The sequence below is a fragment of the Nyctereutes procyonoides genome, unplaced genomic scaffold, assembly GCF_905146905.1.
Source record: "Nyctereutes procyonoides isolate TBG_1078 unplaced genomic scaffold, NYPRO_anot_genome, whole genome shotgun sequence".
NCBI lineage: Eukaryota > Metazoa > Chordata > Mammalia > Carnivora > Canidae > Nyctereutes > Nyctereutes procyonoides.
Window position 1 is genome coordinate 25,221,432 of NW_026575040.1, and position 27,519 is coordinate 25,248,950.

The 27,519-nt window shown below is 36.8% G+C and overlaps 1 protein-coding gene across 3 annotated transcripts in view; it reads right to left on the reverse strand.

The window, feature by feature from the left end:
• GALK2 (galactokinase 2) overlaps positions 1–27,519 on the reverse strand; it is a 129,920-nt gene that overhangs the window by 70,000 nt on the left and 32,401 nt on the right. For all 3 annotated transcript variants that reach the window (XM_055319910.1, XM_055319911.1, XM_055319909.1), the window contains exon 5: positions 27,154–27,300. In XM_055319910.1, the coding sequence (XP_055175885.1) occupies positions 27,154–27,300 (147 nt within the window). The remainder of the gene's footprint in view (positions 1–27,153; positions 27,301–27,519) is intronic.

Genomic DNA, 27,519 nt, shown 5'->3' on the forward strand with positions numbered 1-27,519 from the left:
GCAAGTGTGACATAAACAGCTTTGAAAAGCATTCATACTTGGAGCTTGTCCTCTTGCTGTCCTTGGAAGCCTGAGATTTCCATTTTAACAAGCCTGGGCTAGCCTGGTGGATGATGAGAGACATGTGGCCCAGTTGCCCTCATCATCGCAGCTGACGACCAGCCAACCCAGAAGCAGCACTGCCTAGCTATCCAGCAGCTAAGAACAGATGTGTGAATGAGCCTAGCCAAGCACTGTCAAGCTGAATCCAGCCCAATGGTTGTTGTTTTAAGTCACTAAGTTTGGGTAGGGTTTATTACATGGGAAAAGCTAACTGATAAACCCACCTTTGCATTCCAGGACACATCCCTTGAATGTGTCTTTTATCTTGGAGGCAAGACTTTTGATAACTACATTTGCATTTGAAATATTTTATCATCACAGAAACCCAAGAATACTCAAACATTCAAACAGTTTTGTTGTTGTTGTTGTTTTTAAAGATTTTATTTATTTATTCATGAGAGACACAGAAGGAGAGAGAAAGGCAGAGACACAGGCAGAGGGAGAAGCAGGCTCGATGGAGGGATCACACCCCGGGCCAAAGGTGGCGCTAAACCACTGAGCCACCCGGACGGCCCAACATTCAGTTTTAAACATTTGTTCCATCAAGTTTAAAATATATATCTGGGAGGCACCTGGTTGGCTCAGTTGATTAAGCATCTGCCTTGGGCTCAGGCCATGAACTCGGGGTCCTGGGATCAAGCCCCTACATCTACCTCCCTGCTCAATGGGGAACCTGCTTCTCCTTTTCCCTTTCCCTCTGCCACTCTACCTGCTTCTCTCTCACTCTCTTTCTGTCAAATAAATAAATAAAATCATATATATTTTTTTTCTGGAACTATTTACACAATCGCACTTTATCCTTTCACAAGCTCCAAATCATCTCCTTTATAGTTCATCAACTTTTATTATATATGTGCTACTAAAATACCCTGCTGTATTTTCATAACAATAAATTCATGGTCTGACCTCTGCTTATTTCTTCTACCATAAGCTCCTGCTACTTTTATCATCAGTCCATGCTCCTGTCTAAGAAAACTAATTTCAGTTTTCTGAATATACTCTCTATGCATCTATGTCTTTGCAAATGTTAATCCACCTGCATTCATTCAACAGATATTTATTGAATGCTGACTATGGGCAAGGCACTATTGTGCATTCTAGTGATAAAGCAAGTGAAGAAATGAGATTGGAATTCTATGGTCTTCTCATCTTCCTAACTATTGCTAATTGCTCTTTTCACTGAGATTAAATTCAAGCAGCAATTCCTCTGGGAAATTTTCATGGCCTCCTAGAATTGAGTTACATACTCTAACGCTCTGCTCTATCATAGAACTCATCAATATAACACAGTGGTTAAAGCATATACATTTCCTCATCTACAAAAATGGTAGTTATAATTGCTCACTTGATTGAGTTGTGAGAATCTATAATCATTCCTGATGAAATCAGGAAAAACCTGGAGTTATTAAAATTATCTTTACACCCATTTAAGATGGTATGCTGTATTTTCCACTTCTGATAGTCACACAGAGAGAGAGAGAGGCAGAGACACAGGCAGAGGGAGAAGCAGGCTCCATGCACCGGGAGCCCAATGTGGGACTCGATCCCGGGTCTCCAGGATCGCGCCCTGGGCCAAAGGCAGGCGCCAAACTGCTGCGCCACCCAGGGATCCCCTGTATTTTCCACTTCTATTCATGACTCTAGGAGCCTACCGCTCATAGGCAGTCCTCAAAACTAAAACTCCCATTTGAAAACTGTTTGTATTCCTACTGCCATTACTTTCAGTCAATACTTAACAATTTTAACTATAACACTTCAGTTAGAAAATATTTCATTGATCTTAAATTCCTAGCCAACAAGGAAAAACTCTCACTTTGCTACTTTACAACAGCTTCCTTTCTCCAATGGAAAGAAAATTAGGAAGCAGAAAATTAAAAAAAAAAAAAAAAACACAAACAAAAAACAAAAACAAGATAGCATGATTTATACAAGTACAAAGAATACAATTAGAGGTAAAAAAAAAAAAAAAGATGTTTTCACATTTATCAAGGGAGATTTGTATCTTTAGAAACACCACTATTGGGCAGCCCCGGTGGCACAGCGGTTTAGCACTGCCTACAGCCCAGGGCGTGATCCTGGAGACCTGGGATCGAGTCCCACGTCGGGCTCTCTGCATGGTGTCTGCTTCTCCCTCTGCCTGTGTCTCTGCCTCTCTCTCTAGCTGTGTCCCTATGAATAAATAAATAAAATCTTTAAAAAAAAAAAAAGAAACACCACTATTTTGGGTAACAAATTATGCATTATAGAAGTGTGTCAGTTTCATCACCTCTTTTGCTCCTTGAACAACTCCCTATGTAATAACTCCTTCACCTGAAAATGTAAGAGGCAGGGGATAAAATTCAGAAAGTTCATATTGGAGTCTAAGAGGTACAGTGTTTACAAATCCTATTACTGTGACATCTCTACAAATGTGCAGGCTTGGATTTATGGGACATGTTTTCACATATGTATATGACAGACAAAGCCTATTAGCAAGTAAGAGGAATCCAGTACCTAGTGCAAACACCTGAAACTAGAGATTATAGTTACATTTTTAACAACAGTATGGCACAGACTCCAACTACTCAAAATGGACATTAACTATAGGAGTGGAAAGAGAAATGGTGGATCAATCCTTCCTAAATATAATAACTCTTAAATAAATGCAGATAAATGAATTAATCTTCTGGATTAAGCCTAATTGTCAAATTAATATAATCTCAAGTGTTAATCCTAAATAAAAGCCTGAGTAATTATTTACATTATCCCCAGCAAATTATCATGTTGCAAATGAGAGCATATTTTTTTTTCTTTTTTTTAATTTTTTTTTTATTTATTTATGATAGTCACAGAGAGAGAGAGAGAAGCAGAGACACAGGCAGAGGGAGAAGCAGGCTCCATGCACCGGGAGCCCGACGTGGGACTCGATCCCGGGTCTCCAGGATCGCGCCCTGGGCCAAAGGCAGGCGTCAAACTGCTGCGCCACCCAGGGATCCCAAGCATATTTTTTTTTTCTTAAGGCACCAGCCCACACTGGGAATCCAGAGATTTAAAAAAAGCAATAGTCTGCCTCTGTGCTTGAAGACCTCAAGGGAAATATCTTTGCTGTACAAAGTGAGAAGCCCTATAGTAAAGTTAGAGGTTATATTGTGGTCACATTGACAAGGGAGCTTTTGTCAGGAGAGGAATCCATTAAATGGTTTTACAGATTTAACCCACAGTTGTAGCTGGTCATCTCACAAAAGCAAAAGTATGCCATTGAGATGGATGGTACTAAATGGGAAAACATATGTGAATGGTTCTGTAGCCCACAATACAACTACCCATCTACCCAACTACTGATCTTACAAGCCAAGGATAGCGCTGTTTATCTTTTCTTTCCTGTAATGTACCAACTAAATGACTAGAAAAATCTAAAAGATCAAATGACCATCCTGACTTCTATCAACACTACCCACTTGGAAAGAAAAAAAAAAACAGAACCCAGAAATATACCTTCAAAACTTTATGGTCAACTAATAATCTTCAACAAAGCAGGAAAAAATATCCAATGGAAAAAAGACAATTTCTTCAACAAGCAGTGTTGGGAAAATTGGACAGCCACATGCAGAAGAATGAAATGGGACCGTTTTCTTAACACCATACACAAAGATAAACTCAAAAGGGATAAAAGACCTAAATGTGAAACAGGAATCTGTTAAAATCTAAGAGAATACAGGCAGCAACCTCTTCAACCTCAGCCACAGCAACTTCTTGCTAGACACATCTATGAAGGCAAGGGAAACAAAAGCAAAAATGAACTACTGGGACTTCATCAAGATAAGAAGATTTTGCACAGCAAAGGAAAGAGTCAACAAAACCAAAAAACAACCTACAGAATGGGAGAAGATATTTGCAAACAACTTATCAGATAAAGGGTTAATATCCAAAATCTATAAATAACTTACCAAAGTCCACACCTAAAGAACAAATGATCCAGTCAAGAAATGGGCAGAAGACTTGAACAGACATTTCTCAAAGACATACAAATGGCCAACAAACACATGAAAAAATGCTCAACATCAACTGGCATCAGGAAAATACAAATCAAAACCACAATGAGATACCATCTTGTACCAGTCAGAATGACTAAAATTAACAAATCAGGAAACAACAAATGTTGGTGAGGATGCAGAGAAAGGGGAACACCCTCTTACACTGTTGGTGGGAATGAAAGCTGGTACAGACACTCTAGAAAACAATATAGAGATTCCTCAGGAAGTTAGAGAGCTACGACCCAGAAATTGCTCTACTAGGTATTTACCCAAAGTACACAAAAGTTATGATCCGAAGAGGCACCTGCATTCCAATGTTTATAGCAGAAATGTCCACAATAGCCAAACTATGGAAAAACCCCAGACGTCCATTGACAGATGAATGGATAAAGAAAATGTGGTGTGTGTGTGTGTGTGTGTGTGTGTATAAAGTATATATAATGGAATATTACTCAGGCATCAAAAAGTATGAAATTTTACCATTTACATCCAGTTCCAGTGGATGGAATCGGAAGGTATTATGCAAGCAAAGTAAGTCCATCAGAGAAAGGCAATGATCATATGGTTTCACTCATATGTGGAATTTAAGAAACAAAACAGAGGATCAGAGGATCATAGGGGAGGGAGGAAAAATAAAATAAGATGAAATCAGAGAAGGAGACAAACCACGAGAGACTCTTAACTGTAAGAAACAAACTGGGGGATCCCTGGGTGGCTCAGCAGTTTAGCACCTGCCTTCAGCCCAGGGCGTGATCCTGGAGTCCCGGGATTAAAGTCCCACATCAGGCTCCCTGCATGGAGCCTGCTTCTCCCTCTACCTGTGTCTCTGCCTCTCTCTCTCTTTCTCTCTCTCTCTCTCTCTCTCTCTCTCTCTGTCATGAATAAATAAATTTAAAAAAAGAAAGAAAAAAGAAACAAACAGAGGGTTACTGCAGGGGAGGTGGGTGGGGGGATGGGGTAACTGGGTGATGGGCATTAAGGAGGGCACGTCATGATATAATGAGCACTGGGTGCTATATGCAAATGATGAATAATGAAATCTACATTTGAAACTAATGATACACTATATATTAATTGAATTTAAGTAAAATAATGTTTTTTTTAAATTAAAAAAAGTTAATACACATTAAAAATGCATGCACATGACAGACAGTTGTCTGCTTGTGTCAGGCCACTCTTAAGTCCACCTGTTCTCTGCAGAAGCTCTGGCTTAACTCCAACATTTATCTAGACAGCCTGCAGTATCATTTTTACAGTTAGATATACTACTGATACTACGGATCAACCTCTTTTAATCTAACAGAAAGCTTTAAAGAATTAAGCCTGTGTAACATAAACCCTTTAAAGGACTACAATAATTAGAGATACAGAGACATGTAAATATTTGTTAGTCAAACCAAATTCATGTTGCCTAGTATTTTCTTTGGAGCCAGCCCATGTCATTACACTGAAATGTGATATATACAAACCCTGAGTGACTGCAAGTGAAATAATGTGACCCTATATACACCGTGACAGTTTAAAATTACATTTGCTTGGGTTATTTTTATGTTAGGTATTTCAAATCGTTTATTCTAAGCTTAGTACATTTTGTTTCCTAAACAAAACAATTAAGGAAAACAAAATAGTTAAATGGCAGTGGAATAGAGGGTTTAATTCCTTGACAAAGCTGAGGATTTTTAATTTTTAAGTCATCAGTATGTTCATTCATTCAACAAATATGCATTGCGTATTGTGTTTATTAAAACATAAAAGACAGCTAGATATGTTATATTTTTCCACTCCTAAAGGACTTTTTAAGCTATGTTTAAATGATTATTAACAAAAAACTCACCTTTATAAAAAGGGAATTTATATTACATACCTAAACTAAAGCATTCTTTTGGATAGACAGCAGAGCTCTATCAGTACCTATGTATTAAAAATTAAGTATATGTATAAAAATTAAGTATAAGTAAATCATATGACAGAAATCATATGATATGATTCACTGAGAAGGACATCACCTATGTAGTATTACTGAGGGGGAAAATGTTCATCTCAATCCAATAAGACAACTTTCTTGACAAATCCAAATTGAGGAAATTTGACCAAAAAAAAAAAAAAAAAAACAGTCTAGACTCTTCAAAAATGTTTATGTTTATGTCATGAAAGACAAAAAAGCTGGAGGACAGTTCTGGAATAAAAGAAACTAAGGAAATATGACAATTAAATGTAATGATTGGGTCAGTAAAAAATTTAAGAGAAACAAAAGAAGAGTTGTAAAGGACATTATTATTGGGACAACTGGGAAATTTTAATATGGACTGCATATTAGATAATTACATTGTATCAATGTGATAATTTATTCGGTTAAGGCTGAACAATGCTTTGTTCTTAGAAGACAAATGTTTAAGTATTAAGGGTGAAATCTGTAGTTAATTCTCAATGGTTCAGGAAAAAAGCAGAGAAAAAGAGCAAATATAGCAAAATGTTTACAAGGATATAGGTAAAACACATATGCATTGCCTATTCTTGCACTTTTTCTATACATTTGAAATTTCCCCACAATAAAAACTTGAGAAAAAAGCACTAAGTGCTACGCTAACAATCGATCTAATTATATGATATTTAACACTATTGTCAACAAGTAACCATGTATCATAGTTCAACTTTTATTCAAAAACATTGAAGCAAATCAATGAAATAAAACTTCTAAATATTAAAGCATCCTGCATTAAAACAAGCTTCTGTGAATTATTCCTAAAGGAAACATACATTTTTAAATTTTTTCTGACAATTTTTTTGCTTTTTCATGAAATTTATCACCAATTTGAAGAATTAAAATAATTATAAAATCTGAAAATTAGAATATTTTGTCATGAAAAACATAAATACAACTTGAATTATAACAATAAAAAGGAGTACTTTTACCTCTTTACTGGGTGGAGGTCTTTACAGCATGTAAAATAAATTCACGTTTAAAATTTTCTTTTCATTTTGAATTTTACTGATTGCTTAAATTTTTGCATATATTTCACAAAAACACCCAAAATTTTATCAAAAGAAGAAACATTAGTCACATATTCTCTGGATGTTCTTGTAACCACAGGAGTCATGACCAATTTTACCTTCCCTGAGCTTTCTTAAATTATAGATTATGAGCTTTGATGACCACACATAAAGTTCCCTAGAGCCCTGCTTCCACTTGATTTAAATAAACACAGTCAAAATTAACAACTGTTTAATAGCCCAGAATCTCTTCTTATGTGGGATGTTACCCAAGATCTTTGAAACAATTATATTTTATTTGCATGCTTAAAATAATTAAATCAACATATTAGTCAAAGAGTAACCTGGGTGGCACTCATTAAAATCCATCATTTGAAAGTGATACCCAAAAAACCCAACCCCCTCGTATGTTGTCCTTAGTAAAAGCATATCCATGTTGATAGAAAGCAGGCACCCGAATGTTAACAGCACAACCTGCATTTCTAGAAGATGAATTAAAGAACTTCCTCAGCTCATTATAAGAAACAAAATGAAATGGGATTCACCACTCATGCTTCCACTATTGCTTCAAATAAGTTACAATATTCCATGGGAAATATTTTAATTATGGGGTAAATTACCTTAAAATGTCAAATTGCCAACCTGCCAGTTGAACAGTCTGCATACATGAAATGAAACTTTAGCAAATGTTACCTTTGCTGTTGAAACATCTAGAAAGAAAATCCCTCCTTCTTTGAAAAGCTTTAATTCCTTAAAATAGTTATTTTTGAAGAAATATAAAAAGAAAACAATAGGAACTCTGGCTTACATTATTTTAGTAATTTATTGGGGGATCTCTTCATATAAGAGAGAAATGATAACAACAGGAACACAAAGACATCATGAAATGAGGGCAAAAAGCATAAATTATAGCAGTCTAGACAACAGAATGGGATTTGATAACAAAAATTAGGGAACTTGAGGCAATTGGCAGTATTAATAATACGTAACTCTAACCAGGGTCAAAAGTCTGAGATTTTCTTTCTTTTTTTTTTTTTTTTTTAAGATTTTATTTATGGGGCACCTGGATAGTTCAGTCAGTTAAGCTTCTGCCTTCAGCTCAGGTCATGATCCCAGGGTCCTGGAATCAAGCCCTGCATTGGGCTCCCTGCTCAGCTGGGAGTCTGCTAGCTACTCCCTCTCCCTCTGCCTGCTGCTCTGCCTACTTGTGCACACTCTCTCTCTCTCTCAAATAGAAAAATAAAATGTATCAGAGAGAGAGTAAGGGCGGGAAGAGGGAGAAACAGGCTCTTCACTGAGCAGGAGCTTGATTCCAGGATCCTGGGATCATGACCTAAGCAGAAGGCAGATTCGTAACTGACTGAGCCACCCAGGTGCCCCAAAGGTCTGAGACTTTCTTACCAGAAGGGTAGCTTCACAAGTCAGTGTATTATAGGACGGTAGGATCCTTAAAATACCAAGCAATAACTTGATCGGAAAACTCAATAGATAGTTTTTCCTCTTTAATTTTGTTTTTTCCCTTAATTTTAAGTCTAATATTGATCATCTAAGATTCCCTAGACAAAGTGAGACAAATAGTACTCACTTGTTCCCCATGTTCAGCTCCAACTGGAACTCGCAGGAAAAACGGGTAAGAAGACATGCAAAATAAAGTCTGGAAATCCACTAGAAGATTCTAATACAGAAACACAGAAGGCTGCCCTTGAGGGGTGTCTACTGACTGTACTCTTGGACATCCCACAGAAAGGAAAGAAGCCCAACCTGCCAGGGCCCTGGAGTATCCCACTCTGCCATTGTCTCTCTACACCTACAAATGGCTCCTTATGGCAGAATCAGCAAGATTGCATCCAAAGAGAATTACCAATCCCCTTAAGAGGAAAATTTTGCAAACTAGCAAATGAACTTTATCTTATTTATTTTTTTTAAGATTTAATTTATTTATTCATGAGAGACACACACACAGGGAGAGAGAAAGAGAGGCACAGACACAGGCAGAGAGAGAAGCAGGCTCCATTCCATGCAGGGAGCCTGACATGGGACTTGATCCCAGGTCTCCAGGACCACACCCTGGGCTGAAGGCAGCGCTAAACCGCTGAGCCACCCAGGCTCCCCTATCTTACTTATTGCCTATACCTGTCTCTCCCTTCTAGAATATAAGCTCATTGTCTACTTTATTTCTCCAGCCCCAATTCTAGAATAGTGCCTGGTTGAAAAAACACTGTTAAATAAAGGAATGAAAAGTAAGGTTCTTTTTACTTTCCTAACCCATTTGGGGTTCATGGTGTCCCTGAACCCCAGAGTTAGAAGGAAAATAAAAAGGCTTCCAGTAAAACTAGCCTAATCATTTTCCAGAGATTCTCCCCTGTAGAGAAAAATCTAAATTGTTAATTTAGATGAGAATTATAGATTATTACTATTATCACCATCATCATCATCATCATCATTATAAAGTGAGGATGACAGTAATGAGCCTTACCATCTACTATGAGTTAGTGGTTGTATTTCATATAATTATTCCAATCTTCACAACAACTTTACTAGGTAAATATCATGATCCTAATTTTACAGACAAAGAAACAGAGTCAGAGAAATTAAGTAATGTGCCAACTCACACAGCTCTTGAGGTTCTGAACTGCGAGTCCAAGGTCTTCTTGACTCTAAAGGACATGTTCTTCCTACCATAATATCCTGTGAGAGGCTGAGCTACAATCATCTTTTAATTCCATCCTTCAGTCCTTATAATCAGGCTAAATTATTTTTTTATCTTCCTTTCCCTTACCCATTCAGCTACTATTAAAATTAAGAAATTATATCCATTCATCCAAATTCCAAATAATCTCTAATAGTGCTTCTAAAGTATCTGGTAGGGGTACCTGGATGGCTTAGCCAACTGGGAGTCTGACTCTTGCTTTCTGCTCATGTTGAGATCTCAGGGTCCTGATCTTGGGGTCTTGGAATCAAGCCCCACACTGGACTCTGCTCAGTGGGAATCTGTTTCCCCTCTCCCTCTTCTTCTGTCCCTCCCCTCACTCTCGCACTCTTGAAGAAAACTAAAGTATCTGGTATACTTGGTAACCAAGAAAAATTTAATATCTAAAATACTCTTTGTCTTGATCATTCATTTTGGGCATACCTGGAAAAGTACCATTAAATTATTTTTATATGCCTGTATCATTCACCACCTACTTGCTTCACTAAAATGTTCCTAAACATATTAGTTTTTCAGTCTCACTTCTAGCATTTTCACCTAGGATTTGACCTCAGCCTCTTGCTTTTATAATCATCAAAGTCCTTAGAATAATAGAGTTAGAAAAGGTCACAATAGGGCAGCCCTGGTGGCGCAGCGGTTTAGCACTGCCTGCAGCCCGGGATGTGATCCTGGAGACCCAGGATCGAATCCCACCCACATTGGGCTCCCTGCATGTAGCCTGCTTCTCCCTCTGCCGGTGTCTCTGCCTCTCTCTCTTTGTCTCTCATGAATAAATAAATAAAATCTTTAAAATAAATAAATAAGTGTCTCCATCTCTTTAAAAAAAAAAAGTCACGGGGATCCCTGGGTGGCGCAGCGGTTTGGCGCCTGCCTTTGGCCCAGGGCGCGATCCTGGAGACCCGGGATCGAATCCCACATCGGGCTCCCGGTGCATGGAGCTTCTGCCTCTGCCTCTCTCTTTCTCTCTCTGTGACTATCATAAATAAATAAAAATTAAAAAAAAAAGTCACAATATACTTACTAAAATGCATCCCATTTCTGTAAAAGTAATACTTATAAATTGCTCAATATGCTTTTAAGAGTGAGCTACTAAAAATTTAATAGGAAAAAATACTCAAAAGAGAAAAATTAAAATTATGTCTATAAATACTAAATCTAGAAATTAAATTTGAGGAACAGGAAAACTTGAAAAATGAAACTTTCTTATGAGTTTTTATTGGATTTTTCAAAGATAGTAAATTAAATGCAATCATTCAAGGGGTGCGGGTATTTGCAAATTAAATCAATGCACTTAGTTTTTTAATGGCAGGAAATAAGCAGTACAGCTTTGAAATGCTTCACAATGATTTATGGTGTATCTGAATCCTTCCTTGGAGCCATGGATAGCTGAATTTCACTCTCAGTTCTCACCCTCACTTTTTTTTTAATAAATTTATTTTTTATTGGTGTTCAATTTACCAACATACAGAATAACACCCAGTGCTCATCCCGTCAAGTGCCCCCCTCAGTGCCCGTCACCCATTCACCCCCGCCCCCCGCCCTCCTCCCTCCTCCCCTTCCACCACCCCTAGTTCGTTTCCCAGAGTTAGGAGTCTTTATGTTCTGTCTCCCTTTCTGATATTTCCCACAGATTTCTTCTCCCTTCCCTTATATTCCCTTTCACTATTATTTATATTCACCCTCACTTTTTTTTGTTCTTTTATTTTTCTTTTCCTTTTTTACTATTTCATTAATTTTAATTAAAACTAAGTGCAGGGGATCCCTGGGTGGCGCAGCGGTTTGGCGCCTGCCTTTGGCCCAGGGCGCGATCCTGGAGACCCGGGATCGAATCCCACGTCGGGCTCCCGGTGCATGGAGCCTGCTTCTCCCTCTGCCTATGTCTCTGCCTTGTCTCTGCCTCTCTCTCTCTGTGTATGACTATCATAAATAAATAATTTTAAAAATTTTAAAATAATTAAAAAAAAAAACTAAGTGCAAACTACCCCAAGTAAAAATATATATGGTCAGTTCAAGACCTTGGTTACCTCAGTATCTCCATCTAGTGGACACTAAGATTACCAAAGTTTATTTTATTCAATAAATTCCTGATTGCCAGTTATTAAACAAAGTAATTATGAGAAAGATACAAAAGAAAGAAAGAAGAAGAAAGAAAGAAAGAAAGAAAGAAAGAAAGAAAGAAAGAAAGAAAGAAAGAAAGAAAGGCAATAGTTTATTTTTCCTCCTGGGAAGGGAGCTGTCAATCAGCAATACAATCAGAATCATATTACATTATCACACTATAATCAGTACCTAAAAAGGCAGTATTCCAAATTTTGGATATAGCTTTCCCAGGGTTCAGGTTTTGTTCCCATTATTGATTTTTTGTCACTAGTATCTAGAATCTTGAAAAATCCATTAGAAGATTTAGATATAGTATAAGCAATAGTTTAATTATTATTAAGCAACTCCTCAAAAAGTGATGGTCTTAAGAATTGCTTTACCTCTTAGATCACATAATCTTAGTGCTAGAAGGGGCCTCAAAGATTTAGTGGTCTAAATTCACTTATTTTACTATTGAGGAAACTGAGACCCAGACACAGACGTTCCCTCAGCTATAAAGCTACAGAGTAGCAGCACCAGAATTCAGGCCCAGCTTTGTTTTTCAGTCCCATACTCTCAGAATAAAAAGAAATGTATTTTCCTAGTAGAAGATAACTGCTTTCTTTGTAACAAATCATTCATTTTATGTTTTTCTTTAATTCATCCAAATACAATACTAATAATAGGGGGAAGTGGCTATTATGCAGATGATGATCGTGGTGATAACTCACTAATTTAATCCAACTCAACTAATTGTATCCTTTATGCCAGGCAGTGTAAAGATGCTCATAAGAAAGTGATACAATCATCTCCTTCTTCTGAAAGAGAGAAAAGTTTTTAAGGTTATTTATCATTTGCCAGATCGGCTGCCCTTCTTTTATTCTTAATGAATTTATATGTCCCTTTAAATTAAAATTAAATTAATTAAAATTAAAATTAAATTAAAATTAAAATTAAAAGGAATCTCCAATGCTTCACCCAGGCCCTAAAAGGGCTGAATGAATCTGGGTCCACCCACATAATGACTGTGCCCTCCAAACAGTTTTCTTGTGTTGTTGCTATTATTATTGTTGTTTAATGTTTTCAGACCTTAAGGGGAAGTAGAAGTAACATTAACATGTTCTAAAAGTAAAACCTACCATATCTCTTTGATATAACGTAAAGTGCAAGGACATAATCCTGGAGCTAGGCTCTAAGAAGTCCTGAGGGGCAAGACTCTGTTCCATGAAGCTGGCAGTTGGACCTTACTTTACAGAGTTAAGTGGCCTGGAAAAAGGATGATTGTAAAGTTCTTTGCATTTCTCCAAGTGCTAAACAGATGCTAAGTTGCATTATTCATAATTCAAAAGTATATATCTTACCGCACAAATGCTATTTGGAAAATATTCCTGTTTAAAATACAAATCAGTTATAATTTTAGTTCCTCTGAGTAAGCTTCTAAAGATACTATGTCAAACGTGGTAAATTAGAGAGCCCTAGGGTCCATTTAATGAAGCAAGTGATTTATTCCTGAGCAATCCTAAGGAAAAAAAAAAAATCCCTGAGTTTGTCAGGCTATTTTGTGTACAGTACTTTACTTCAAAATGAAATGAAATGTGCAGTATTTTCAACTCAAAGAAGATAAAAGTAAACAGATATACAATGATCCATTCTATGTATTTGCTTAAATATGACTAAAGTGACTTCTGCTTCAAAATTACTAGTTTAGGGGTGCCTGGTTGGCTCAGTCAGGGGAACACACAACTCTTGATCTTAGGGTTGTGAGTTCAAGCCTCACACTGGGCATAGAGCTTACTTTAAAAAAACACACACACGGAGAATTATTAGTTTAAAAGAAGTCAAACAGAAAATTGGCTAGTAAAGGGGTGGGTGTTTACAACACATAATATATGAATACTTAATATACAGAGTTCTTATGGAGTAATATAAACTGAGTAGATATACAACAAAGTCCAAAAAATGCAAAGGGCCAATATAAAACATGGAAAAGATGTTTAAACTGTCTAATCATCACAGATATGCCATGAGAGCATCTATGAGATTGGAAATGATTTTAAAGGTTGATAAACTGTTAGTAAGGCTGTGGGGAAATTGTCATGTAATGTTGCTGCATATTAAAATCCTTCTAGATGACAATTTGACAATGAATTTCAAAAGGTAAAATGATCAGTAACAAGACAAGAATATCCCCCATCACCACTCCTTTTCAACATCATACTAGAAGTCCTAGTTAGTGCAATAAGGCAAGAAAAGGAAATAAAAGGGATACAGATTGGGAAGGAAGAAATAAGACTGTCTCTTTGCAGATGACATGATGATCTATGTAGAAAATACAAAGGAAACAACAATAAAAAAAAGATTCTGATACTAGCAAGCAACTTTTTTTAAGATTTTATTTATTTATTGATGAGAGACACAGAGAGAGAGGCAGAGACATAGGCAGAGGGAGAAGCAGGCTCCTTTTGGGGAGTCTGATGTGAGGCTTGATCCCAGGACCCCGGAATCATGACCTGAGCCAACAGCAGATGCTCAATCACTGAACCACCCAGGTGCCCCACTAGCAAGCAATTATAACAAGGTTGTAACATACTAGATTAATATACAAAGTCAATCATTTTCCTATATATTAGCAATAAACAAGTGGAATTTGAAATTTAAAATATAATACCATTTACATTAGCACCTAAAAAAAGGAAATACTTCAGTATAAATTGAATAAAATATGTATAATAAGACTTCTACAAGGCAAACTATAAAACTCAAATGAAATCAAAACCTAAATAAATGGAGAGATATTCTATGTTCATTGAATAGGAAGACTCAATATTATCAAGATGTTAATTTTTTCCAACTTAATCTATAGATTCAGTGCAATCCCAACCAAAATCCCAGCAAGTTATTTTGTGGTTATCAATGGATTCTAAAGCTTATATGGAGAGGCAAAATATCCAGAATAGCAACGCAATATTAAGGAGAAAAATAAAATTGGAGGACTGACACCACCCAATTTCAAGACTTAATATAAGGCTACAGTAATCAAGACAGTTGGTATCCACAAAAGAACAGACAATTAGATCAATGGGACAGAATAGAGAATCAATGGGACAGAATCTTTGACAAAGGAGCAAAAGCAATACAATAGAGCAAAGATAGTCTTTTCAAGAAATAATGCTGGAACAACTGGACATTCATATGCAAAAAAGAAAAGGAATCTTAAACACAGACCTTCTACCTTTACAAAAATTAAACCAAAATGGATCACAGATCTAAACGTAAAACAAAACTATTAAACTCCAAGAATATAACAGAGAAGAAAACCTAGATGACTTAGTGTTTGGCAATGACTTCTGAGATACAGCACAGTCCATTAAAAAAAAAAAGAATTAATAATCTGAATTTCATTAAAATTAAACGCTTCTGCTCTGCAAAAGACAATGTCAAGAGAATAAAAAGAGAGACCACTGACTAGGAGTAAGACACATTTGATAAAGGACTGTTATCTAAAATATACAAAAAATCTTAAAGCCCAACAATATGAAATAAACAATCTGCTTAAAAAATGGGCCAAAGGTCTTAAGAGATGCCTCACCAAAGAAGATATACAAATTGCAAATAAGCATATGAAAAGATGCTCCATATCATATGTCATTAAGACATACGGGATCAAGTCCCACATGGGGCTCCCCTTAGGGAGCCTGCTTCTCCTTCTGCCTACATCTCTACATGAATAAATAAATAAAAATCTTTAAAACAAACAAACAAACAAACAAAAAAAAAAAAAAACAACAATGAGATATCAGTACACAACTAATAAAATGACCAAAATCCTGAACTTCAAATGCTGGTGAAAATGTAGAGCAATAGGAACTCTCATTCATTCCTCATGGGAATGCAAAATGATATAACCAGTTTGGAAGACTGATAATTTCTTTCAAAAGTAAACATACTCTTTTAATATATTCCAGTAATTGCACTCCTTATAATTTACCCAAAGGAGTTGAAACCTTATGCCCACACAAAAGCCTGCATATAGATGTTTATAGCTGCTTTAGTCACAATGGACAAAACTTGAAAGCAACCAAGATGCCCCTCAGTAGGTGTATGGATAAACTGTGTAACATCTACACAATGAAATGTTATTCAGTGTTAGAAAGAAATGAGCTATATCAAGACATAGAGGAAACTTAAATGCATATTACTAAATGGAAGAAACCAGTCTGAAAAGGCTATATAATATATGGTGTCAACTCTATGGCATTCTGCAAAAAAACAAAACTATGGAGACAGTAAAAAAAAAAAAAATCAGTGGTCACCAAGGGTTAAGGAGGAGAGGGAGAAACAGGAGAACACAGAGGATCTGTAGGGTAATGAAACCACTTTGAATGCTACTATAATGGAGGATACATGTCATTATAAATTTATCCAAACCTACAGAGAGTAAGACACCAAAAGTGAACTCTAATGTAACAGGTGAAAACGTTATGTTGGTGTAGCTCTGCCAGGTGTAACTGATGTAACCTCTGGTGAAGAATGTTGATAGAAATGAGGTTTTATGCATCTGTGGAGGTAAGAGGTTGCCAAAGGTTGCCACTCTATGAATCCTATTTCTAATTTGCTCAGTGGGGTTTTTTTTATCATAAATGAATGTTAAATTTTATCAAATGCCTTCCTTTATCTATCTAGATTACCATATGTTTTACTCTGTTAATATAAATTACATTGATTTTAATTCTTGGAATAAACTCAACTTGGCCATGATATATCATCCTATTATATTACTGGATTAAATATGCTAATAACATTGTCTAGAATTTTTTGCATCTAAGTTCATAAGAAATAATGACCTGTAACTTTCTTTTCTTATAATGTCACTGTCAGATTTGATATTAAGGTATCACATTTGGTTTGATAACAAGGTTATGCTGGCCTCATAAAAGAAATTGGGAAATGTTCTCTCTTTTCATATTCTTTGAAAGAATTTGTACATGCTACTTTTATGTGACATTTCTAATTTATACTAATCTAATCTCCTCAACTAAATTGTAAACTCATTAAAACCAAGGACTATATCTGGGACCCACGATTTTCTGTATCTTAAGCATCCAATAATTTGCTTCTGCTATATCAGAATTTGAAAAAATAATCATTATCTTGACAAAGAGTATAAAATCTGTCAACCTATTTAAAAATATTCAATTCATATTATTAAGCATACACATGAAAAACTATAGTTCACTTTCACTATGTTAGGACATCAGAAAGCTCACAGAATCTTAAAGCTGGACTCCTCTCCAATGTGCTCCCTATGTTTGCAATACTAACTACATTACTATGGGTGACAGTGTGGCTAAGTGGTAAAAGTATCTACTGTATTTTGAATCAAATCTATCTGACCTGGAATCCAGACAATCCATTCATGGCCAATCTGTCTTTGGTCACGTTATATAAATTCTCTGAGCCTCAATATTTTCCTCTGCAAAACTGAAAATAAAACTTAGTTTGCAAAGCTACCATAATGTTAGAGATAGTATTTATAAAACACCCAGGTGCTTACTAGTAATGAAAAAAAGATACCCTTTACTCTCACATAAATTCTAACACAATTTGGGGTGCCTGGGTGGCTCAGTGGTTGAGCGTCTTGCCTTGGGCTCAGGTCATGATCCCAGGATCCTGGGATCAAGTCCCACATTGGGCTCCCCACATGGAGCCTGCTTCTCCCTCTGCCTGTGCCTCTGCCTCTCTCTGTGTCTCTCTCATGAATAAATAAAATCTTAAAAAAAAAATTCTAACATAACCTGAAGGTCATATTTTTCAGTAGTAACTGCCAAATCTTTGTGTCTCCAGAACTGCATTCATGCCTTCAACAGTCCCTATGTGTTCACCTTTCTTTTCCCTTTAGGGTCACTTTCTTCTCTACACAATGTGGTGTGTCTCATTAATATTTATTCCCATGACCAAAAAATTTCAAGGTACAAAAATCTCCGTGATTACAAATTTGTTTTCCTACCTTATCTATTTTTTTGCTAACCTCTTCCCCTAAACTTCTTCTAAAATCCTCTATTAGGGGGATCCCTGGGTGGCGCAGCGGTTTGGCGCTTGCCTTTGGCCCAGGGCGCGATCCTGGAGACCCGGGATCGAATCCCACGTCAGGCTCCCAGTGCATGGAGCCTGCTTCTCCCTCTGCCTGTGTCTCTGCCTCTCTCTCTCTCTCACTGTGTGACTATCATAAATAAATAAAAATTAAAAAAAAAATTAAAAAAAAAAAAATAAAATAAAATCCTCTATTAGGAAGGTCAAAGAACTTGAGATATTTGGCACACTTAACAAGTTCACCCCTGTGAACTTAAAGGAACAGCTACTCTCTTACACTTAGGAATTGAGGCATAAAGAATTAATACAAGGGCACCTGGGTGGCTCAGTGGTTGAGCATCTGCTTTTGGCTTAGGTCATGATCCTGGGGTCCTGGGATTGAGTCCTGTATCATTCCCCATGAGGAGCCTGCTTCTCCCCCTCCCTATGTCTCTGCCTCTCTCTCTCTCCGTATGTCTCATGAACAAATAAAATCTTAAAAAAAGAAGAATTTATACAAGTTACAAAGCAAATTGGTCATGAAGGGAGACAAAGTCTAGAGAGCCTTTCATTGATTGTCTTGCTTATTCTATCAATTAGTCTAGGGATCAGCATAGAGTGATTCTTGATCAAGATGGCTACCATCACCTCTGTGAAACATAAATGAATGGAATTAGATGACAAACCTCTCTGAATTTTTAGGGGGGTTATTTTATCCTTGTATGTTCATTTTTAGTTAATTTCTCTGCATACAGTAAATATAGTAGGTAAGGACTATGCACATATGTGGGGTACTTAATATCATGGGGATTGTTCCAGTTGATTCTTTAACTACTAGATAACATATAACATATAACTTATTCCTGGGTGCATATCCAAGCTTGGAGGCCTTGAAACACAGTGACCTAATAATGATAAGGATCTGAGGATCACAGCAAGAGTTCAAAACACAACCGAGCCATATGCATGAATTTTCAACAATAGTGGTTTCATGTGAAACCACCTGGAAACAGTGAACCATATTCTTTCAATCTGTTGCTCCCTAATTTGTCTTGTTTGCCTTAGTTTATGCTAAAGGTAAACACGTATTTAACCTAGTAAAGGAAATGGAAAAAAAAAAAAAAAAACAACAGAGGTGACCTAAAAACTCCTGCAAAGCAAGGCTTCTAATCTGCAAGTAGCTTAGTCACAGCATCCTAGTGAATCTAAATTATTCAAAATTATTAAATAAACGATTCAGTCTCCAATACTCCTAAAAAAAAAAAGAATATAATGAGAGATACAAACACAATGCCACACAATTAAAAGAAACTTGGTTCTTTTTTTATTGATAAAACTATATGAATGGTTTTATATTTACATATATTAACAATATTAACTTTAAATTTCAAACATTTTGAAAGATAGGCCACCCAGTACTAATGTTCAGCCCTCCTGGTTTTTGTACCAGGTTATTTTATCCTTGTATGTTCATTTTTAGTTAATTTCTCTGCATACAGTAAATGTAGTAGGTAAGGACTATGCACATATGTGGGGTACTTAATATCATGGGGAACACATGGCTTTAGTCCATATCCAACACTTAATTAAGAGGTCCTTTTCAAAGATTGTATTCTGGATTTACCATCTTCTTAGAGGCTGCTGCCGTCTGCTGCCGTTCATCAGCAATCCACATCTGGCTGGAATGTTTTAAACTACTATTTTCCTTAACCATTATATGGAGGAGGCTTTTGTTATTCTATACAAACTGAAACAATGTCCTTCCATAGACTTCTAAATATAATAATTAGTGACAATGCAAACTGTTTTCTGATTGTTCTTATATAGCAAACTGCTACTAAAACATTCTCCTCATACTTTAAACTTTTGTGTAATTGTGAGAGGCTTCTCATTTTCATGTAGACCTTGTCTTTACTTCTTAAGGACAAGATCTCATTCTGAAGACCAAGAAATATTTAACTTAAATGTAACTATATGCAGAGAAAAGTAAATCCTTATACTTTCTCCAGAAACTTGGTAAATGAAAACTTGGACATATTTGCACAAAATATTGAGCTTACACTGACCATGCTTCTGAACCTCAAAGATCCCTTGTATCGTATGGATTTCAAACACCAAAACACTCCTCTGAAAGAGGACCAATTCAGGTCTAAACAACTAACTTGCCCCTGAAATTAAGTTATCTAAACTTGTAGAGGGACTCAAGCAACTAGAAAACATCGTGTCATCACTTAAAGTTTTGAAAAGGAATTTCATGAGGCAGCATAGGAATTTCTAGGCCTTGGCTAACACGTTTTTATCAGCCTGGCTCAGAGAACTGTTACAATACACTTAAGGGTTCACTCTGCCCAAAATTCCCCGGGCCCCTCCCAGTACTTTGCGTCAAGACACAGCCACCCCTTTCTTTTTTAGAACTTAACACTTATTTGAAAACTTCCCCATTTAATGTTGCCAAGTAGCCATTCTTACAACCCTGTTCTCCATTTACACATAAAATACTTCATAACTCATATGAGTTAGATCAATAAGTCTTCTGTTAGTATTCCACTATGTGCCCTGAAGTTCCATAAGGGTATTGGCTGTTTCTCTGCTTTTCTTTTTGTTGTCTTTTAGATTCTTCTCTCTTTGGCCTATATAGAGTACAGTATGGTACCTCCAACTCAATGTAAATCATGTCTTGACACTTCAGCTCACAGTCCTTCAAAGCCTTTCTATTATACTTGGAATGAAATCCAAAGAAGATTCTACACAATGTGACAGTGTGGGCTCTGATCACCACTCTTCAGCTCACTTCCTGCCGCCCTGCCCTCTCCCCACTCCCCACACCTCCCCACTGGCCTCTGCTATTCCTGGAACAGGACAAACACATTTTAGCCTTAGGGCTTTGGGATGTTCTGTTGGTCCTTCTGCTTTCCTTTTGTGCTCACTTCCTCAGACTCTGTTAAAATGTCTCCTCCTTAAGGAGGACTTCAGACTCCTCATCTAAAATAGCAACTTCTGGGGATCCCTGGGTGGCTCAGCGGTTTAGCGCCTGCCTTTGGCCCAGGGCATGATCCTGAAGTCCCAGGATCAAGTCCCGCGTTGGGCTCCCTGCATGGAGCCTGCTTCTCCCTCTGCCTGTGTCTCTGCCTCTCTCTCTCTCTCTCTCTCTCTCTCTCTCTCTCTCTCTCTCTCTATCGTGAATAAATAAATAAAATCTTTTAAAAAAAATAAAATAAAATAGCAACTTCCCCCCACTACAGCCTATTTTTCTTCATAGCCATTGCTGATATTACATTATATAGTTATTTGTATAGCTGTTCATTATCTGCCATCACCACCTATCCACCACTATATAAGTTAGATGAAAGCCAGGGCTTCATCAATTTTATTTACAGCTGTATGCCTGGTGCCTAGAGCAATGCCTGGCACATGGTATGTGCTTAATAAATGTCACTGAATGCTGTCACCAAGACTTAGGATAGGAAGTTCATACATGGCTGAAAAGCCTATCTTCTCTGTGAAGCACTCCCTCACAAATCTAGTGTTATTTCTATTAGGCTTCTCAATACCAAACAGGATTTTTGATGCCTTAACTATGAGCTTCTCCAGTTTCCTCTGTGAACAGAACCCTCAAGGGAAACTTTTATGCCCAATCCACATTCCAGGTTACTCAGGCGTCACATGAATTGTATTTTTGACAACTGCCAAAAGATAACTGTGTACAGAATGCCCTTCAACCCCACTGCTCCCTGTTGGTCATTTCTACCCTCATCAACCAAGTTCATAGGGAATTTCTCCTCCTTAGACTTTAACATGAGGATGGACTTCAGCCCTATGTTCTTCTCTTATACCCCGCACTCCTCCAAAATAGGTCTTCTGAACATCACTTACTCAGTCTACCATCTCCTGAATTCAGAGTCTACACCCTACCCTATCCCCACGCTAATAGAAGAAAGAATTTGTGGGTGGAAGTCCACCTAACACACCTTACTATCCAAGGCTAGCCTCCAGAGTTACAACCTGTTTCCCAAGCCAGCCCCCTACCTCTAATTTAAGATCCTTAAAGGGAACTTGGTCCTTCATTCTTGGCATCTAAGGACATTTCAAGAACAGACAGAAACTAAACACAAGTCTAGAGCAACTTGAATCATGAGCTAAAAAAGCACAGGCATGCAGAATGCCTCACTACTTCACATTTTCCTGTTAGAACACGTGGTTTTTTGATTCTCAAACTTCATAGGCTACATATATCAATACAACACTTTTTTAAAGGCATTTATGTAAATATACATATATTTACATCCTAAAGCCTAAAAACAACATTGTACAAAATAATGTACAGTATACTGGGATACCAGGTGTCCTCAAGAAGACATACAGTGTATTACTATGTAAAGTAACTGCTTCTTAACAATCAAATTAATGGTTTCATGTCCTAGAAGACTGTTTTAAGTATTTTTCATTGTATTTCTGTGTTACTTACATGGAGGAATTTTTACTGTGTTTTTGTAACATAGTAGGAAATTAGGCAGAGTTTCTGAGTTGAGAGTAATGCATTATAATTTCTCCTAACTAAAATATAAGAATTAGGCCTATGAGTTTTTGCAGAACAACTGATTTTTGGAATGGACTCATGTTAAGTGGAAGTCGCCTGTATTTTCTTAGATCCTTTCACCCAAATCCCATCAGCAAGCCTCTCCCTAGGCTGTTCTGAACTGGTCTCACCCCAACAGCTCATCTGTTCTCAATCTCTAACTATGATGCCTTGAATCCCTTTCTTGCATCTTCATGTCCACCCTCCAGTTCCCCTCCCTTACTTTTACCTTCCATTCACCCATTCTTACCATCCTTTTCTTTATTTTCAGTTAATTTTTACTTTTGCTAAAGGGATATATGCACATAATCTAAAAGATCAAAGGAGCTGCAAGGCTTAAAACAACATAGCTCTCCCCCGTCTCATCCCCATCCCAGTGCAGCATGCCCAGAGTCACTTTCCACTATTAGCTCTTGCTAGAGAGGAAGACAAACCATGAGAGACTCCTAACTCTGGGAAACAAAGGGCTGTGGAAGAGGAGGTGGGTGGAGGAATGGGGTAAATGGGTAACAGGCATTAAGGAGGGCACTTATGGGATGAGCACTGGGTATTATACTCTATGTTGGCAAATTGAATTTAAATTTTTAAAAACATTTTAAAAAGAAAAAATATTTAAATTTGAAAAAAGTATCAAATAAGCGGAGTAAAATACTATTTCCTTGCTATTCCATTTTAAACTTTATCTACAGCCTTCATATTAGAGTAAGGATTTTCTCTCTTAGACTTTCCCTTCCTCCTAATCTAAATTTATGCCAAAAATTATTGCTTAAATCCATATTTGGTGTATTTATTATTGAGACTAGTGTTCACTTAGGAGCCAAGTCATGAAAAATTGTTGATTTCCTTTCTGGAACAATTATTTTTGTGGTTTTCCTATACTTAATAATTGCCTAATTTCTTCATTTCCTTAGTTTTATTTGCAGGTCCAACTAAGCCTTCCTACCCCAAACAATAACTCTGTAAAATCACTCTCAATTCATTTTTCCATATAGTCAAACATGTCAGATTTACCACTTGTTATTTTATTTTTTCCTGATAATATTTATAAATTCCATTTTTTCCCTCCCTTTCCTGGTTCTAATCTTTACTGTTTCCTAAGCTTCCGGGTGTCATGGGTGTTATGTATGTCTTAACCAATGTTCTATAAATACCCAATTCCTTTCTACTATATTGGATTTCCCATTTCCTAGTTCCCATGTCATCCTCCTTGGTTTATTCCCTGGTTTTGGTGGATTATATCCTATAGTCCAGCATCCTGGGATCACGCCCTGGGCCAAAGGCAGATGCTCAACCGCTGAGACACCCAAGTATCCCCATTTTTAATCATATTATTTGTTCTTATGCTACTGAATTATATGAGTTCTTTATTATATTTGATATTAACCCCTTAGCAGATAAATATTTGCAAATATTTTTTCCCATTCAGTACATTGCCTTTTTATGTTGATGGTTTCCTTTGCTGTACAAAAGCTTTTTATTTTGATGTAGTCCCACTTGTTTATTTTTGTTTTTGTACTTTTGCTTTTGTTGTCAAATTCAAAAAATTATTACCAACACCAGTGTCAAGGAGTTTAATGCTTATGTTTTCTTCTTGGAGTTTTTCGGGTCTTGTGTTCAAATCTTTAATCCACTTTGAGTTAATTTTTGTGTATGGTATAAGACAGCAGTTCAATTTTCATTCTTTTGCATGTGGCTGTCCAGCTTTCCCCAACATCAATTATTGAAGAGACAGTCCTTTCCCCGTTATATATTCTTGACACTTTTGTCATAAATTAATCAACCATATATGCATGGGTTTATTTCTGGGCTCTTTATTCTGTTCTATTGATCCATGTATTTCTTTTCATGCCAACACATTTGCTATTTTTGACTTTGAAAACACAGAGATAAAAGGGACACAGAACATAAAGACTTCTAACTCTGGGAAATGAACTAGGGGTGGTGGAAGGGGAGGAGGGCGGGGGGTGGGGGTGAATGGGTGACGGGCATGGAGGGGGACACTTGACGGGATGAGCACTGGGTGTTATTCTGTATGTTGGTAAATTGAACACCAATAAAAATTAATTTATAATAAAAAAAAAAAAAGAAAACACAGAGATAGCTAAAATTAATTCCAAAGTTTCGAGTGGGTTTTTTCAACATTTTTCAACATTTTTTTCTTCTTTTCTCTTAGATACTAAAGGAAACCATTAAAGGCCCAAAAAAATGCAAAAAAAAATTTTTTTTCACCAATCCTTTCATTAATAAATGAATTCCTTGACCTCACCCCCACCACAGACATCAGATTATCTCTTTCACCAGCACAGTCAGATTTTTTTGTACCAATTGAACTTACCCACTTTCTCACCTCTCATAGACCCTTTAACTCATTCCTATTTTAAACTGTTCTTGCCAAGGTTTTCTTCAATTTCTCTGATGCTAAATCCAATGGATGCTTCTTAGTCTTTGTCTTACCTGACATCTCAGTAGCATTAGACACCATTGCTTTCATGAAATACTCTCTTCCTTGTCTTTGCTGTTGTCTCATCTTTTTTTATTTTCCTTCTATCTATCTGATTACTTCTGAGTCTCTTTAGTGGACATCTTTTCCTCAGCCCATCCCTTAAATATTCATGCTTGTCAAGCCCTTGTTCCCCTTGTCCTAGTCTTCCTTATCTTCCTACTTATACTCTTCCACTGAATGTTCTTCTCTACTCCTATGGCTTCAAAACCCAAATAACACTAATGACTCTCAAATGGGTCATCTCAAGTCCAGATCTTCCTCCTGACCTTCAAGAATATTGTCTGTGACTAAACACTAGATAACTCTATCAGCATGACCACAGACTCCCCCTATTCAACATTTCACTTTCATCTATATTCCTATTCCAGTGAATCACACCAAGCCAGAGATCTGGGTAAAATCCTTCACTCTTTTCTGCCCCTCATTCCCATACCCAATCAATGATCAAGTCTTATTGATTCTGTCTGAGATGTACTTTAAGTCTATGATCCAGGTCTCTCCATTCTCATTGCCATTTCCCTAGACCAAATCAATTCCCTCCTACTAATATTGTTACTATCCTCATATCTAGATTCTATAATACAGCCAGAGTGATCTTCATAAAATATAGGTAAGACCATGTTACATTCTTCCTAAAAGCCTGAAATGGTTTTACACTCCTATCAAGACAAAGCCCATATTCCTCAACATGGTTTACAAGCCCCAGCACCTGGTCTCCTATCCTGTCATTCAAATTACTCCAGCCAAATTAAGCCCCCTTTAGTTCCTCCAACAATCTATGATCACTCTTACTCTAAATATTCCCACACAAGTTTCCCTCCACCTATTACATGCCTATCAATGTTACCAGTATTATCATCTACAAATCCTTATGTCTCTGCTTAGAAGTCTCCATGCTCTCTAAATCTGCATTTAGTGTGCAACCAGAGCACACTACTTATCCACTTATCACACTCTGTTATAGTTGCCTGTTACTTGTCTCTCTTCCCCTTTTAGATCATAAGCACTGTGAGGGTTAAAACTGAACCTATTATAGCTCCAATGCTTTGAACATTACCTGGTAGAAAGTAGCCACTAAATAAATAATGGTTGAATGATGACCAAGAGAATAAACAAATAAACCATCAGATTAAACATAGTACCAATGGAAGTACATTTTACATATGGACTTTCTTTCTCTTGCTTTCTTACCTCTCAATAAACAAAAAACAAGTAAGTTACCCTTCCCACCAAATAAGCCATAGCTTACAAAGAGGTAACTAACGTGTAGTTAGTTATAAATGACAGCCAAGAAGAACTCTATCTGAGCCTTTGCTTTATCCTTTCTCTTTTTCCTCTTACACATAAAATTTTCAAACTGACAGTTGAAACAGGCTGAAGACAAAGCATATGGCTGACTTTCTCTTGCTCTGCCTGATGCCCTCCCCAAACCATCTATGTACATGGGATAAAAAAGAACCTATGATAACATTTTGCTTGAACCAGAACTCCAGAACATTAATTAAAGCTGAGCACACCTGCTCTGAACTGCAGAGTCAGAGATTTATGTGAACTTGTAAAATTGAGGCTTTCTAACCTTTCGTAGGATTTATGTTTCCTTTAAATAAGCATTTCCTCTTTGTAATGCAATTTTTTTTAAAGTTTATGTCAGTGACTAACCTGCCAGTATAAACAGATATGCTGTTCAGTTCCTTTATTGCCTGCTCTTTACCCTTTTTACCCAGTGCCTGTCAAATATTTAATTTAAGGTTTCGGTTGAAAATAAGCAGATCCAACAATGAGGCCTATAATTTCTTGGTCTAAACTGAACTTGTTAGTGAAGTGATCGAAAAAGATGTCCATGCATTCAAACTCCACACTTAATGTAAGAACATTTTAATACAGTTATTCACATATCTGCCTATTATTTCCAAAGTATCAGATACCTTATCATGGTTTGTCATAAACAAGACTTACTGATTTCTTAGGTTACAGAGCATGCCCACATGTAGAGTCCTTTCAGATAAGACCAAGTTTTTAATCAAAGGAAGATACTATAATTTTGAGATTTGGATACTAATGGCCTTGGAAAGAGAGAGTTCGGTGAGGTAAACATATTCAAGTTTGTTACCTTGGATAGGTTCATTCCCAGCACTGTAAGTGTCACCAAGCCAGCACAACAGACCAAAGCACTGGAGCTGGAGAGTCCAGAACTTGGTGGGATGTTTCCATCCACTAAGCAATTCATTCCAGTCAGGCTGCTAAGACCAAAGTGTTCCTAAGAATAGAAGGAGAAACAGTGCTAGTAACTTTGGTGTTGGATTTGAGAAGAAGTAAAACATTCTTTTCGTTCCCTAGAGAGTAAACGTTTATCAATGGACTTATTATGCTATTTATAGAAATGACTTGTGCAATCCAATTTAGTTGAGTCTATACATGACATTTCATTTAATGATTCTTGGCCATAGGGTTCGGTAATCTGAAGTATTTTTTACTT